The 16,097-nt window shown below is 37.2% G+C and overlaps 1 protein-coding gene across 1 annotated transcript in view; it reads left to right on the plus strand.

Annotated features, from left to right (window-relative positions):
* Nucleotides 1–320: 320 nt before the first annotated feature.
* The window catches only part of ADGRV1 (adhesion G protein-coupled receptor V1), a 503,549-nt gene continuing 487,772 nt past the window's right edge, over nt 321–16,097 (plus strand). The window contains exon 1 of the mRNA XM_033111093.1: nt 321–387. Within this exon, the coding sequence (XP_032966984.1) occupies nt 366–387 (22 nt within the window). The 5' untranslated portion in view covers nt 321–365. The remainder of the gene's footprint in view (nt 388–16,097) is intronic.

Consider the following 16,097-nt stretch of genomic DNA (forward strand, 5'->3'; position numbering starts at 1 on the left):
AGGTCAGCTTAGGCGCCTCGCTGCTGGAAGAATCCATTAGGGATGGTCAAGGCAGGGTGTTCCCGAAGCTGGAGCGCGAACCTGGATGCCCGCTGCGCAGACGAGGGCTCACTGCCTTGGGAGGCCACCCCCGCTCCTCTGATCAGGTGAGCGCAGCCCCGGGAGCCGCGAGTTCTATTGGAGCAGACGGAGCTCGGAGGAGGAGGAGGAGGAGGGGGAGAATAAAGGGAGGAGGGGGGAGCCAGTTTCTTGATAGGAGAGCGGGAGAAAGGATAAGCATCCTCCGCGCAGCGTGAGGACGCGAGCGAGGGGCAGCGCGAAGGTGTGAGAAGGGAGGACCGGCGGGGACCGCAAAGTGCGCACGGATGTCGGGGTCCCCGGGGCTAGGTAGGCTTTGACTGGAGTGGGGTGGGGGAGAGGAGGGTGCTGCGAGAATGCGGTGCCTCAAGGGAGCGCCCGGGCCTCCGTGGTGGCGCGGGATCGCTGATCCGCACCTGTTGCTGGCGGTGGGGGCGAGGGCGCCGGGAGGCAGGCGCACACCCGCGCGGCTGACGGGGCAGGGCTGCCCGAGTGCGCTCTGCCTCCGGCCGACGCTGTGCGCGGACTCGCGCGTCCCTGCCACCCGCCCCTTCCAAAGCGGCGTGATCTCAAAGAAGGTGAGAAGTAAAGGAGCAGAGGGAAAAGTTTCCTTTCTTCTCTTTCTGCGAGTTTGAAACCCGAACCCTAGCTTTAATTTTAAAACGTCTGCTTGGAAAATGACTGACCCCAAACGGCGCGCTGTAGGTAATAATAATAATGGGGAGGTTGAGATAAACGTACGAAGTCGTATGTTCCAAATTAACCGCTTCGTCGAAGCACTTTTAGTGAAATATATTGATGTCAGGGGGCTTGAAATTAGCTTGGAGCTCTAGAATATAATTTTTTTAAAAAGCTTACACGTTTTTAATGTCTTAGATTACTTTAAAATTTATTTTTTAATTAAAACTAAAACTGAGAAATTCTGGCATTGTTTATCAGGGTAAAAACTGATTTTAAAATGCAATTATTACCTTATTCTGCGTAACTTTTGTTTTAAACTAACTTTTTACATTTCACAAAATCCGCAGTCTTTAAAAATGTTTGTAATGTGTATATATAAGCTGCACACTTTTTAAAGAAATTACTAATATCAAATCTTAAGGGTGCATAATTCTGACAATTGGGTAAAGCTCAAAAATGTGCCTTAACTAATACCAGCGTTATTTTAAAATTCTTGCTGAAGTTATTAGGTTAAATTACTAACGTACTTTTCCTTCCTCGTTGTCATTTATTGAAAGAGCTAGACAACTGGAAAAAAAAAAGAAAAAGAAAAAAAGGCACTAAAGGAAAGGAAAAAAGATGTTCTAGTTAGGCTCCAAATGAACACTAGCAATTTATTTTGGGGTGACTTCCCACGTCACAGGGGAATGCCAAGTACACTCTGAACTGTGTTATAATAAGATTGATTGAACATATGGGACTGGGTATAATACCCTCCATCTACCATTAACCTACGGTGACTTTGGATGGGACATACACCCATCCTTCTGGGCCTTAGTTTCTTCATTTATAAAGTAAAGCGATTGGACTAGGAGATTAAAAATACTTATTGCAGCTAGAAATGATGAGTCTCAAGATTAAAAGAAGTAATCGAAAAGTATACACTAAAAAAGAAATATGACTGAATCCTATCTTCATGTTCTGATTACCATAATGAATGACATTAGCAGTTATCCTGTACTTAATACCTGTTACGTCATGGATTCCAAGAAGCTCTTTACATAGATTATTTTGTTTAACACTCACAATACCATAAATTAAATAGTATTATCCCAATTTACAGATGATGACACTGAGGTGTGGAAAGTTTAAGCACCTTGTCCAAAGTTCCCCAGTTAGTAAGAACTGGATCATGGGTTTTTTATTGTGAGCGCTCTGAGCATCTGCACTATACTGAATATGATGATTAAAAGCTGAAACTGCCTGTAAACACCAGCTAAGAAATAATCTTAGACTAAAATGTAGATTCATAATGGAGTGAAGATAAATTATGTAACAACACTGAGTCTTGATATTATCAGATACAGATATGATTATGATGTATCAGTGAGAATTATTATATTTTAATGACAATTATAGTTTTATGTTGTATATATATGTGTTTATCAGATATAGAATGCCAATTGCATTTATTGTCAGAAAATTATAACGAGATATATTTGAAACACAAGTGCTTTTATGGTAATAAAAAGAACAATTAGAAATAATATGGGAAGGCAGAGGCTAATGATGAGCAAGAGTATTTCAAATATATTTCTACTTGGAGAGATCCTTGCCCAAGCTACCCCCAAAGAGAAAGAGTGGTCACAGCAGAATCAGCTGTGACCAAACCCCTTTGTGCGTATTATCATGATGAATGATAATAGTATGCCACATTTATTGAATGTGCAGGAATTCTTCTAGGCCCTTTAAATAGACTATATTTAATAATCAAATAGTATTATCTTAATTTGTAGATGAAGAAACTGAGGCAGAAAACTGCCCTGGGAGGGCCCACAAAGAAAATACATTTTGCCTTAGGTTAAGTGTGTGATCATTTATTGTTCAGAAATTTGTAGGCAGTGAACACGACATTGAAATCCTTAAGCACTGGGAGAGACTAGCAGCCAAACTAGACCAACCCCTTTAGTTTATATTTGGGGAAACAGAAACCTAAAAAAAAGTTAAGAGACTTACTTAAAGCCACATATTCTGTTTTCCCATTTATGACTTTAGTGAGCTGTATATTCCCATAAACTAGTAAGTGAGAAGCATGTTAATAGGTTAAGTTGATCATTAAATGTTTGATTTATAGCCACTCAACCAAATGCTGCCTCCTGCCCTTTATATTGCTGTCCTAGTGTTATTGAAAATTTCAGTAGGATACAATATTGGATACAATAGGGATACAATTAGGATACAATATCTTTGAGGATAGTGACTGTATTATATATTTCTCTAGTATCTCTAGGGTTCAGCAAAGTGGTTAATATATTGAATAAATGGCTTTGTTGCCTATTTACCTGTGACAAGTCATTATTTTACGCACTGGGTCCAAATCTGTACAGTGGAAGCACTGTGCAGTCAACAGTTTACTTCACCTGGAAAGCAACTAGACAATTTTCAGATGCTTATAAAGCATATCGAGCTCCTTAGATGATGATTGTTAAATTTGATTATAAAATATAGTATTTTACCATGGAGAGATTTGGATGGGCATTTCCGTGATTTTGTGGGAAAAACCACCCAGTGAAGTATTATACACAGTTGAGTATACATTTCTCTCTTTCCCTCTTTGACTTGGAAATAACATTTTTTTCTGATCGTAGAACTAATATGAAGTCATTTAGGAAATTCAAACAGTACAGAAAAGTAAAATCACCAGGAACTTCACTGTCTAAAGGTTTTGGTAAACATCCAGCCAGAGAGATGTCTTTCTTCCCTTAACTCCTGCGGAATCAGGGTGAGAGCTGAATTATTTATTGAAACTGTTTAAGGTTTAAAGCTCTATTTAGTTTTAGTATTCTATCAATTTCTGGCAGCTCAAACTTATATAAATAAAGACATTTGTTGAGAAATGAAGATAAACATACTACTAATAAACTGGACTCTTTCTGTCTCAGGTACAATGAAGTGGTATAGAAACTTGATTTCCCTATCCATGCGTGCGTATTTTTCTCCCTTCACAAGGCAGGATTGGGGAATACCTAGGAGGCATCTTTGCATGTCTGGAGGGCTCCCAAGTATGCCAGGATGTCAGGCCACACAGGAAGCCCTAGCACCTGAGCTCTATAGCCCTGATAGAGGTGTAGCAGAGGAGCCGGGGCGGAGCTGGGATCCAGGAGGCTGTGGAGGACAAAGGCTGTGTTTTCCGATTGCACTGTGATACAGTATGCACTTTAAAGTGTATAGTCCCTCCCCCAGCTGCTGGGCAGGTGGTCATGCGGCCCTTTCTTGTAGCAGGCTTAAGTCTGTCTGTATACCTCACAACGAGAGCACAATGCTGATACGGCATTTCTCATGTATTTATTCAGCATTCGAAAAAGCCAGATTGGACCCTCTTTCATATAAAGGGCAAACTGGCTGTTGGAATAGTTGTCCATAAATAAGTTTTGAACTAATACAAAATTATTGTAAGTTATTAGGTATAAAGGGAGGCTGAGGGTCTCTTTGAGAGAGACAGTAGCTTTTTCCATATGCGTTTGAATGTAATTACATTGAAAATATTCATGTTTTAAAGATTATATTATTTGACTATTTTAATTTCATAAATTTGTTATTCAAAAAATTTTTTTCCCTTGGCACATTTTCTTGATTTGTAGTGTATGAGCCTAGAATTCTTTCATGCTTTACTTTATTAGGGGCTTAACAGGGCTTAAATCCAGCCATCTGTTCACAACTTGGCACATCAGCACATTGGAGGTGCTGGTAGAGGCCAAATAAATTTCCCACGTTTTAAAGGTTAGGGAAAGAGCTACCTTTATGAATAGATTTCAAATGATTCTCAGCAAGACAAGAGTGCAGAGGTGGAGTAAAAATACATTTCTTTCTCTGAAGCACAAGGTCCCCTGTTTGTCTGTAGTTTTGTTGAAAGGCAATTAGCATTTCAACTAGCCAATTTGGTTATATGCAACGAACTACTTGGGTTTCTAATTTGCTGCTTTCTGTCTGAGGCTGTTGAGCTGTAGCTCTTAGGTAATCCTCTCCAAGTAGCCTTCTCTCCAGCACAGTTATTGTTGCTGGTCTTAAATAACTAATCAACAGAGAGTTTTCCTGGCTTTCAACTGTAGGGTGCCATAGGGCAAGGAAAATGAAATGCCAAGCTAATAAGGAGATGATTGTAATTATTAAATAGTCATTATTGAAATATGGCACAGGTTGAAAGATACAGAATAGCTTCAAATAAAATGCAGCTTCAAAAAGGCATTGTGTGGCACTCTTAATAGTTTATTTCTGCATGTGGTATGCATAATAAACAGAGGATATGTATATAAATATCCATATATATATGAATTGAGTAAGGTGGCTCAAAATTAACAAGAAAAAGCGGTTCTTAATTATTTATATTGACTTTTCTCCTTTGCTGAAGGAAAGAATTCCATGGGGAATATGTGTAAAAAGATAATTTTTTTTTCTTACATGTTGTAACAAATGAACGAGTGCTCTGAGGCAATTTGTGGAAATAATTCAAGGATTTGTATTTGTGTACTAATTGAAAATAAGATATTGTTAGCTTCTTTAGTCATGAATTTTGATAACTAGGTAATATTAATATATTCATGTATGTATTCATTCCTCTGAAGGAATGACTGTACATTATGGTAATCCTTTTGTTAGGATAATTGTAATGATATTATCCTATAACCCATGTCCTGGGGCACTAATTCTTTTTTTTTTTTTTTAAGATTGTATTGGGGAAGGGGAACAGGACTTTATTGGGGAACAGTGTGTACTTCCAGGCCTGTTTTCCAAGTCAAGTTGTTGTCCTTTCAATCTTAGTTGTGGAGGGTGCCGTTCAGCTTCAAGTTGTTGTCCTTTCAGTCTTAGTTGTGTCGGGCGCAGCTCCAGGTCCAGTTGCCGTTGCTAGTTGCAGGGGCACAGCCCACCATCTCTTGCGGGAGTTGAACCTTGAACCGGCAACCTTGTGGTTGAGAGGATGCACTCCAACCAACTGAGCCATCTGGGAGCTCAGCGGCAGCTCAGCTCAAGGTGCCGTGTTCAATCTTAGTTGCAGGGGGCGCTGCCCACCATTCTTTGAGGGAGTCGAGGAATCGAACTGGCAACCTTGTGGTTGAGAGCCCACTGGCCCATGTGGGAATCGAACCGGCAGCCTTCAGAGTTAGGAGCATGGAGCTCTAACCGCCTGAGCCACTGGGCCGGCCCTGGGGCACTAATTCTGTTTAGCTCATTTTTGAATGCAACACCGTTTTTTGCAAAGTTGTGCTTGCTTAATCATTTGGAAGTAAAATAGTACATTTCTCAGTTTTCAAATAATGTTTAACTGAAAGAAGGCGTAATAGAAGTGTTTGAAATACAAGGCTTGCAAGTGATCAATATAATTTTGAGAATAGATAAGAAAGACTTGAATTAACTTCTATGTTTCTAAATGTTTCTAATCTGATATATAAAGAGAAAGCCCTATCTGCAGCTACAGTTAGAGTCATTTGTATATTATTCAACTAAGTTCAACAGCATTGATAAGCAGGAATGAAACAAAGAAGGCTTACCAATGTCCTCTGGCAGACTCGTCAGCTAAGGATGGAAAATGATCTGGGAGAAGTGGGACTTGATCTGGACTTAGAAGAATGGTGGAGGAGAGGAAGTAGGGAGAGTGAGAGAGAGATCTTAGGGAGTAGCTTGGATCAAAGGAGCAGAGGTAAGAATGATCCAGGTGAACTGTCCCAGATATACATTAGATCAATCTGACTGTAACTGTTGAAAGAAAAGAAAATGGCTGGAAGTGCAGGGTTGGTTTTAATTAAAACAACAATAACAACAAAACTGAGACATGATTCACTTACTAAAGAAAAAAATCACCTTTTAAAGTGATTTTTCAGTGATATATAATATATTTACAAAGTTGTGCAACTGTCACCACTCTCTATTCCAGAATATTTTCATTACCTCCAAAAGGAATCACGTACCAGTCAGCTTTCACTCCCCATCTTCTCCCCACCTCCAAGTCCCTGACAACCAGCCTACTTTCTGTCTCTACAGATGTGCATGTTCTGAACATTTCATAAAATGGAATCATATAATGCGTGGTCTTTTGTGTCTGTCTTCTTTCACTTACCATGTTTTCAAAGTTCAGTATGTTGTAGCACATATCACTACTACATTCCTTTTTATGGCTCAATAATATTCCATCATATGCATATATTACCTTGTCTATCCATTCATCAGTCGATGGATGTTTGGGTTGTTTCTACTTTTGAACTATTATATTATGGATATTTGTATGAACATGCATTTTCAGTTCTTTTAGTTTTATATGTAGGAGTGAAATTGCTGAATCAATAGCAAGGGTGGATGAAATAGCCAGGATGCATTTGGAAGAAATGTATTCCCTATATACATTCCTTATAAGCTCAGGGTCATATTACGGGGGGCACATGCATCAGGTATGGCTTGAAGGTGTATTACCTAGAACTTTGTTTGCATAGACCTCTGCCAATTAACTAAGACATTTAAGGGACCAAATTGTGACAAAACAGGAACAATTTACAACCTACAACTTCTCCCTCACCACTGGCTATAGGTTTTCCCAAGAAGGGAAGGATGGTAGTGGCTGGCATAATGATTGAGTTATCTAGGATATGCTAAAATCAGAAAGGTGATTGTATGTTATCTGAGGTGCACTGAATTCTGCCTTTTCGATGAACTCTGATGACTTTCTGCCTTTTCGATGGGGACTCATCTAAGTGATACTGGTTGAACTACCAAAATGAGAAAAAATTATTTTTTCCTTCTAAGACAAATTATGGAAGCTTTAAAATATTATTTTGTTAATGAGGGCAGTTCAGTAAATAACTTGACTGAGAATTGGTCTTTAAGTAAAGACAAGCCCAATTCAGATATCACTAATTTGAGTGTGCGTGTGTGCACCTTTATGTATTTGTTTCTCTGAAACCTTAACTGATTTTCTGAAAGGGTCTGTTGCACTTTATAAGATTAATTGACATTGGAACAAAGTTGTCTAATTTTGGTAGAGGCAAACTATTTTAAGCTCTTTTGAAAAAAAAAAAAAAACACCTAAAACTATTGTGGGGACAGAGTCCCAGAGAGCAGTTTCCATGCTCTCGGCCTCACGTGGAAAGGCGCTGGCTTGGGTAGTAGATGGCCGTCAACTGTGGCTAGTTGGCCGTCAGCTGTAACCAGTTAGCCAATTAGCCACTGATATAACTGCCAGTGGCTGCCCTGAAGAGGCGAGAGTGAGTCGAGTCAGTCAGTTGGTTGGCAGGCAGAGAAGTGGACGGCAGGTCGCACGTCGTGTGGCTCCAGTCTCTAGTGAGACTATAGTGGTATGACTCCCCTACCTATGGCTCCGTGGGTGTTCCTTTTTGGCCTAGCCATATCCTGCTTTCTTATGTGGGGAGCGGGACCAGAGACCCTGCAGGCCGCCCCGCACGACAAATGGCGGAGCGAGCAGGGTCTCCCGCACAATAACTATATTTGTTTAGTGCCTTATGATTTGCAACATGTGTTCATATAAATTAATTCATGTAATCTTAATAGCTATTTGGTTGTAAGTTGTTAAGTTTTTTTTACTTTATAGATGAAATGAATATTCATAAAGTCAATAAAATTAATTAAAAACAATAAAACCCAGGTCTTCAATTTAATATCCAAAAGTTGTCCACTCATTAATAGTCACAGTAATGTAATATTTTGTTATCTTGATGTCTCACAAAACTATTTTTAATAATTTTAAAATGAACTGACTTCTTAAATAGCTTAATATAGATAAATCAGTTTCATCTCGTAGCATTACATTGAAAAACCTCATTATAATAAAATTTCCAAACCTTAGGCAGGACTTCACTTCTTTTGAAAATTCATTACCGAAATGGTAAGTAATTGGAGATAATCTTTGAATACCAGTGCAAAGCAATTTGATTATTTTGTGGCAGTTTTACATAATGTTTAAGTATCTTTCTTAGAGAAAGTCAACAAACTTGGGAAATTGTTCTTTTTCAGGTGACTATACCTACTACTTGAGACCTTGCTATTATATGATTAATAGAATTCCAGAAGCTCTTTTAAGCTTGCAGGGCATATTATTTCATCCTCTTTTTATTTCTTACTAATACTCATGAGTGATTCTATATTGGGGGTTGGTCTTTCATTCATTCGTTGTTTACTGAGGCACTCTATCATGGACTTGAAAAACACACTGAGCTGGTGATTGCTATTTTCATATTTTATTGCAGATACTGACCTCAAAATTTGTTTAAATTTTATAGTGATATTAATGACATTTTTAAATCCCAATGATTTCATGACACAATATGTTTAGAAATCTTAACCCTACTCTTCTAGGCAGCCAATGCCTTTTCCCTCCCTCCTCAGGCTCACTTCTTTCAACACAGGAGATGGATGTAACTCACCATGGATAGAATTAGTCCGCATACTTTCATGGCTTCTGCTCTTGTTAAAGTATCATGTCAGCCACAAATAAAATCTATATTGACAACAAATTATCTTGCAAATGGAAAATCACTGTGGGTGTGAAATTGTACATAATATGACCATTCTTATTACATCATTAAGCATTAGGTACACGAATGTTCTGTTCACTAGACTATACTGTAGGGTAGGCTATGCCGCCAGTAAGAGGCTGAGTTTGATTAGAGAGAAGAGAAAAAAGATGTACACTTTTCATTTAATGGCATTTTTTTATGTGGTAGAATGTATAGATATAGTGACTTGTAAAATTATTAGCAATATTTCTTTGTTAATAGATAATATTAATCTAGTATTTTATTTAGTTGAGAGCATGGGGTTTGTATTCTGGCTTTGCATTTCTAAGGTATAATCTTGACAAGTATATCTAATCTTTCTGTATCTCGGGTTCCTCATCTGAAAATGAGCATAATAAAAGTGCCTATCTTATATTTCAAATGGTTACTCCGAGGAGCAAATAAGTTAACACACGCAAGGCAGTTAGAAGAGCACCCAGCACTAGTAAAGTTATCTCCTCTTGATTCCTGAAGAGGATTTAAATTAACTTTGAAGATACTAGAGCTCAAGCTTCAGCCCCTAGCAAATTTTTCTTGTTTTTTACTTTCGTGGGCTCATTTTAGATCCTTAGCACATTAATCTTCAGCCATTTTATTTCAAATATAAGCACTTTCTTGAACCCTCAAATTGGGTTTCATTCAGGTTCCTATTTTCATAATGTTTGCTGCTTTGACCCATGAATCTTTCTACGGCTTATTTTTAAAAATTTCTAAGCTGCTTTATTTTTGTGTTTTGGTATTATTAATTTTTAAATGAATTTTATTATATTAAGAACACAAGGTCCATATGATAATATGATAACTCACTTTTTGGAATTTGTAAATTTTTATAAACCTCTCCTGTGTGATCAAAAGAACATGGTATTTTCTGATTATTGGGCATATTCTGTATGCCTATCAGATAACGCTTATTACCATAAGTGTGTAGTTCAAATTCTCCATATCCTTTGTAATTTTTGCGAACTTGATAGAGAGAGAGAGATAAAGAATGTATTATTAAAATCCCTCACTTCTTTTCTTCTCTTTGAAGTTCTATCAGTTTTTGCTTTGTATATTTTGAAACGATGTTTTCACTTTTATTATCATGTGGTAAATTTATATTTTTGTTATTTTGTTATGATATGGTGACAATTTTTATCTAATAGTAATACTTTTTGCCTTGAAGTCTATTTTGTCTATTAGTAATAGACAACAGTAACATTTCAGTAATATTTGCCTGTTATTTCATGAACTTCAGAAAGAAGGAAATCCCAGAAAGTTCTAAGATATAAGAAATGTTGACTAAAGTAGAGAGTAAACATTCGTATAAATGAAGAAACTATCAGTGATTGAATTCTGTGACCAATTCAAATGTTAAATATTGAGAGTTAAATAAAACACGATATAGCAGAAAATTAGCATGATAGTGGGATTTGTGTGATAGATGATTGGATTTAACTATTCCGTGATCCTTTTATTGTTCAACAGTAAGGTGACAATATTAACTTTAAACTTAAAAGTTTATAGGACGAAAATAGAATCTCTCAAAGAACAAACAAACAAACAAATCCACAAGCATAGCAAAGGGGGAAGCATGAGAAGCAAAAATAAACCTACGTAAGTGCTGGGTAAACAGAAAACAAGATGGCAGGCAAAAATCTAAGTGTAAGACCAATTATAATAAATGAATATAAATTGAACTGTTCAGTAAGAACAGAATATCAGAGAAGACCAAAAGTATGGAAAGCAATGACAAGACACACATTAATCATAAGGATATAGAAAAGTTGAAACCAAAGACCACAAAGAGAGATAACAGCCCCTAAGAATTTTATTTTTGTAGTCTCCTACTTGAAGAGGAGCCCTAAATTATGTATGCTTCGTCTATTACCAACCACTCTAAAATGGCTTAAAATAACTTCTTTATTTGAATGGCTAAAAATAACTTATTTTGCTCCTGAATCTACAGTGTAAGTAGGACTTGGTAGGGCAAGCATGATAAGAGATAGGATGTGGAAGCTGCCGGTTTTTAATGTTTGGACCTGGAAGCTAGTACAGTATTCACTTCCACTGAAGTCTATGGTGAAGTGGCCATAGAACTAAGATTTAAGAAGAGAGGACATATAGGCCACCTCTCAGTGGAGAAGTGTCAAAAAATTGTGGGGCCGTATTTTAAAACCATCACCCTGCTGCTGTTTTTTTAAATAAGAATAATAACAAGAAAAGTAGCATGACGGACTACTTTGTTGAGTTGTAGAAATTTTTCAGAGGATGTGGTTTCTGGGTTTCTTAAAAAGGAGAAAACGCCACTTTGACTTCCTGATGACAATATGTGTATTTTTTTTTATTGGAATTTTCAACTGAGGCACCAAAATACATACACACACACACACACACACACACACACACGTGTGTGTATACATATATACATGCATATATATATGTATACATGTATATATGGATACATATATGCATATATGTGTGTGTGTGTATATATATATATATATATATCAGATCTCAAAGTGAGTTATGAGAAATTATTGAGATTCAGAATTTCAAAGAAGATAACAGAAAACTAATTGCCTAACATTTGAATTTCTTCATATCAACTATATAAAAAAAAGTCAAATGGGTGAAGTAAGAGAAGATTTTCTGAGGCGAGTTTGTATGGGGAGAACAGTGGAAGTGCTATGAGTATCCCTGTCTTGTTTGTATCTGTGCCACATCTTAAGTGTGGTAACCAAACTCCTTGGAGAGTTCGATTTGTAGTTGAGGACCACAGCAAAAAGAGTTCCTGAATAATTCCTGAGAGAGCTAAGGTGGCCTTTGGCAGGATGGAGGGATATATCTGGGCTGAACTACATCACCTCCCACTGCAAGGCAAAAGAAAGTGAGCCCCAAGGGCCAGCTATGAAACCCATGTTAGGGGTATTAGCCTGAGGTCATTTTAAAGGGATTTTGCCAAAGAGGACAGCCTATAGGGGAGGCAAGGGGACTTCAGTAATAATTTGCTGTGGATATGTTGCCAGGAGTAGAAGCTGAGGGGTTATCTGACTTAGCCAGCTTGAAAAGAAGCGCATCCTAAATCTTGGGGATTGAAGTTGATGGTGCCCAGCAGTGAAATCTGTGGAACCTGCAAAAGTATCTACAAGAATGACTCAGCCAGGCTGTAGAGAACAAAGTCATCTCATGACTGTCCAACCAAGTAAGAACCTTTTTAACTCCTTTACCTCTCCTCAATCCTGACCCCCACCTTGCTCTACCCTTAGTGGGGTTGGAAAACCAGTTGGCCAGCTGAGGAACGAAAACTCTAAAGGGGTAAAAAAGGAAAGAAGGAAAGAAGAAAGATGGGCAAAAAAGGAAAGTGAACAATACAGTATCGTTCACTCCAACAGTAAGCCACCAACCTGCAGCAGGCTGTAGTTGGGGTAAGAGTCAACATTAAATTAAAATTATTATTGAGTTTTTTAAATTATTATTTGGGGTTTGCTAGTAAATATTTTTATTATGAAAGCTTTCAAACATACACAAAATAGAGTAGTACAATGAACCCCTTTATGCCCATGACCCAGAATGGGCAATTGTCAGGATTTTGCCATGCTTGTTTCATGTATCTCTACATATTACAGAATGCAGCTATAAAATGTATGGCTATTTTCTTATGTAACCACAATGTTAGTATGCCACCTAATAAAATTAACAATAATTCCATAATGGCATTCAAGAATGAATCCATATTCAAGTTTCTTTGATTATCTCAAAGATGTCTTTTTAGAGTTGGATTCTTCTACTTAGGATAAAATAACTTCTAGGTATCCCATCTGACAGTCTCTTAAAGTCTCCTTGAATCTTCTTTCCATCCCCGTACCATTGATTTGTTGAAGAAACTTGGCAGTTTGTCCCATAGAATGCCCATGTTCTAGATGTGAGTGTTTCTTTTGGAATACTTCAGTTATTTCTTTATCTCCCCACCCCCCCACCCTCTTTTTTTCTTAAAGTAAACTGGGAGTTAGTTGGAAAGCATCTATTGGATTCAGATTCTGTTCTTTGGGCAAGAATGCTACATCGGTGGTGCTATAAACTTTGTATTGTGTCATGTTATGTCTGGTTCTGTCACTTTAGTGGCACTGGGAATCAGCGTGGTTTTAGGTGTTGGAAGACCAATGCCCTCACTCACAAATTTTCCATTAACTTCCCTCTCCAGTTTTAGTTTTGAGATACAACTGACATATAACATTGTATTAGTTTAAGGAGTACAACATAATGATTTGATACATGTATATATTGCAAAATGATTACTACAATAAGTTTAGATAATATCTGTCACCTTATATAGTTACAAGTATTGTTTCTCGTGATGAGAACTTTTAAGATGTTCTCTCAGCAACTTTCAAATACACAACACAGTGTTGTTCACTATAGTCACCATGCTGTACATTACATCATTACATACCTGGAACTGGGTTATCTTATAACTAAGAGTATATACCTTTTGACTACCTTCAACCCTCCTGCCCCACCCCCCGCCTTTGGCAGCCACCAGTCTATTCTAGTTCTATGAGTTCGTTTTTTTTTTCTTTAAGATTCCACATATAAGTGAGTTAATACAATATTTGTTTTTCTCAGTATGACTTATTTCACTTAGCATGAGACTCTCAAGGTCCATCCATGTTGTCAGAATAACAAGATTTTCTTCATTTTTTATGGCTGAATAATTGCGTGTGTGTGTGTGTGTGTATTATTTTGAAAAATGCTGCAGTGAACATGGTGTAGATAACTCTTTGAGATAGTGATTTTGATTCCTGCAGATAGATACCCAGCAGTAGAATTGGTAATTCTATTTTTAATTTTTTGAGGAACCTCCATAATGTTTTCTTCAGTGGCAGCGCCAATTACATGCTCACCAACAGTGCACAACTACATTTCTCCACATTCTTGTCAACACTTGTTCTCCTGTCTTTTTGGTTACAGCCATTCTAACAGGTATGAGGTGATAGTTCATGGTTGTTTTGATTTGCATTTCCCCAGTGATTAATGGTGTTGAGCGCCTTTTCACGTACCTGTTGGCCATTTGAATGCCTTCTGTGGGAAATGTCTATTCAGTTCCTCTGCCCGTTTTTTAATCGGGTTGTTTTTAGGTATTGAGTTGAATGAGTTCTTTATATATTTTGTATATTAACTCTTTATTAGATATATGATTTACAAATATCTTCTCCTGTTCTGCCAGTTGCCTTTCATTTTGGTGATGGTTTCTTGTGCTGTGCAGAAGCATTTAAGGTTGATGTAGTACCACTTGCTTATTTTTGCTTTTGTTGCCTTTGCTTAAGGTGTCAAAAAAAAAAAATCATCGTCAAGACAAGGGTTTCCAAATTCCTGACATTTTGGAACTTTTGGGGATTGAGAATGGGAAATTGTATTTCCCGAGAATTCCTGAAATCTTTTTTAATTTTTGTTGATCATCTGTAATAATGGCTATAACAGTAAATGTTAATAAACAGAAAAGCCGTAGAGAAGGTGGGGCAACCGGGGTTCATGGCCCCAGCACAGTCTTTCAGAGGTTTTGAAACACTCCTATATGTAAAAGGTCGACGCAAAACTTGAGTAAATAAAATTTCCTAAATGGAAGTCGACTGGAATTTCATGACTAGTGCATCTCTTGCCTTGAGCGCTAAACAGGGGTCACTACGGTATCATTTTGGCTAGGTTTCTGTTATATTTCAGGTTTTCTCAAAATATAAACAATGTAATTAATACAAACTTTATTTAACCAAACCTTATAGTATACAATGAGTTTTTACATATATCACACAATGTATTAACAGTCCCAATCCCATTTAAATATTTTATTTATTAAGCATTAATAGAAAACAAAAGCAAATATTATTTGTTTGAAAATTAAAAAATACTTCAAATAGTTTTTATTTGTCATTTTTAAATGAAACTTTAAGAAACATAGAGCATTAATTGCTCGATCAGACAATCGTGATCTTTGCTTTGTAACAAATATACTTGAGGTGAAAAAATTTCTTTCATTTTCTGTACACGTTGGTCTAATTGTTATGATTGCATCTAAAAGCATCTTCAAGTTGGGAGTGAGAGAATGCATTGCTTCATATAAGCTCATTTCCTTCCTTAGAGAAGCAAATATTTTGTCTTCAGGCATAGGGCTAGGCTTTGATGTCAAAATTGATTTTGTGTTAGTCAATTCACACTTCAGATCAGATTCTGATTTAATGTCAGAACTCTCTGTAAGGACATCCTTTATTTCTTGTCTTGGAACTTCTTCTGCTGTAAATATTCCTTTAAAAAGTCTTTCCATTAATGACTTCGCCAGTCGGGCAATTTCATTCTTACTTGACAAGGCAAAAAAATTCATCCTCTTTCATCTCGCATAGACAACTAACGTTGCTCAAGTACTTTGTGAGAGACACAAGATCTTTATTTCTACATTTAACCAAGTCAAATTTTATTTCCTTTAAAAGCATTAAGAAACAATTAAGAAAGACCTATATTGTGCAGCGAATATTTATGGCTAAAAAATGCTACAAAACATTATGATATGAGACTGGAAATTATTGTAATATTGGAATAAAGTATTAGTACTGCAAGTTGTTTTTAAATAGACAGACTGACCCACAGTTGCTGAGAGAGCCAAGAACACTGACATACATCACAATCGGCAGCCTCAAACAAACTGAGCGAATGTGATTGGTAGTATTGGCTGTCACTTTGTGGAAACGATTCATCGTGGAGAACAGAAAAGTTTGTATTTACACAGAGAAATATTTATTTTCACAGCCCAGGATTTGACTACAATGTCAT

The sequence above is a fragment of the Rhinolophus ferrumequinum genome, chromosome 7 (genome assembly GCF_004115265.2).
Source record: "Rhinolophus ferrumequinum isolate MPI-CBG mRhiFer1 chromosome 7, mRhiFer1_v1.p, whole genome shotgun sequence".
NCBI classification, from domain to species: Eukaryota; Metazoa; Chordata; class Mammalia; order Chiroptera; family Rhinolophidae; genus Rhinolophus; species Rhinolophus ferrumequinum.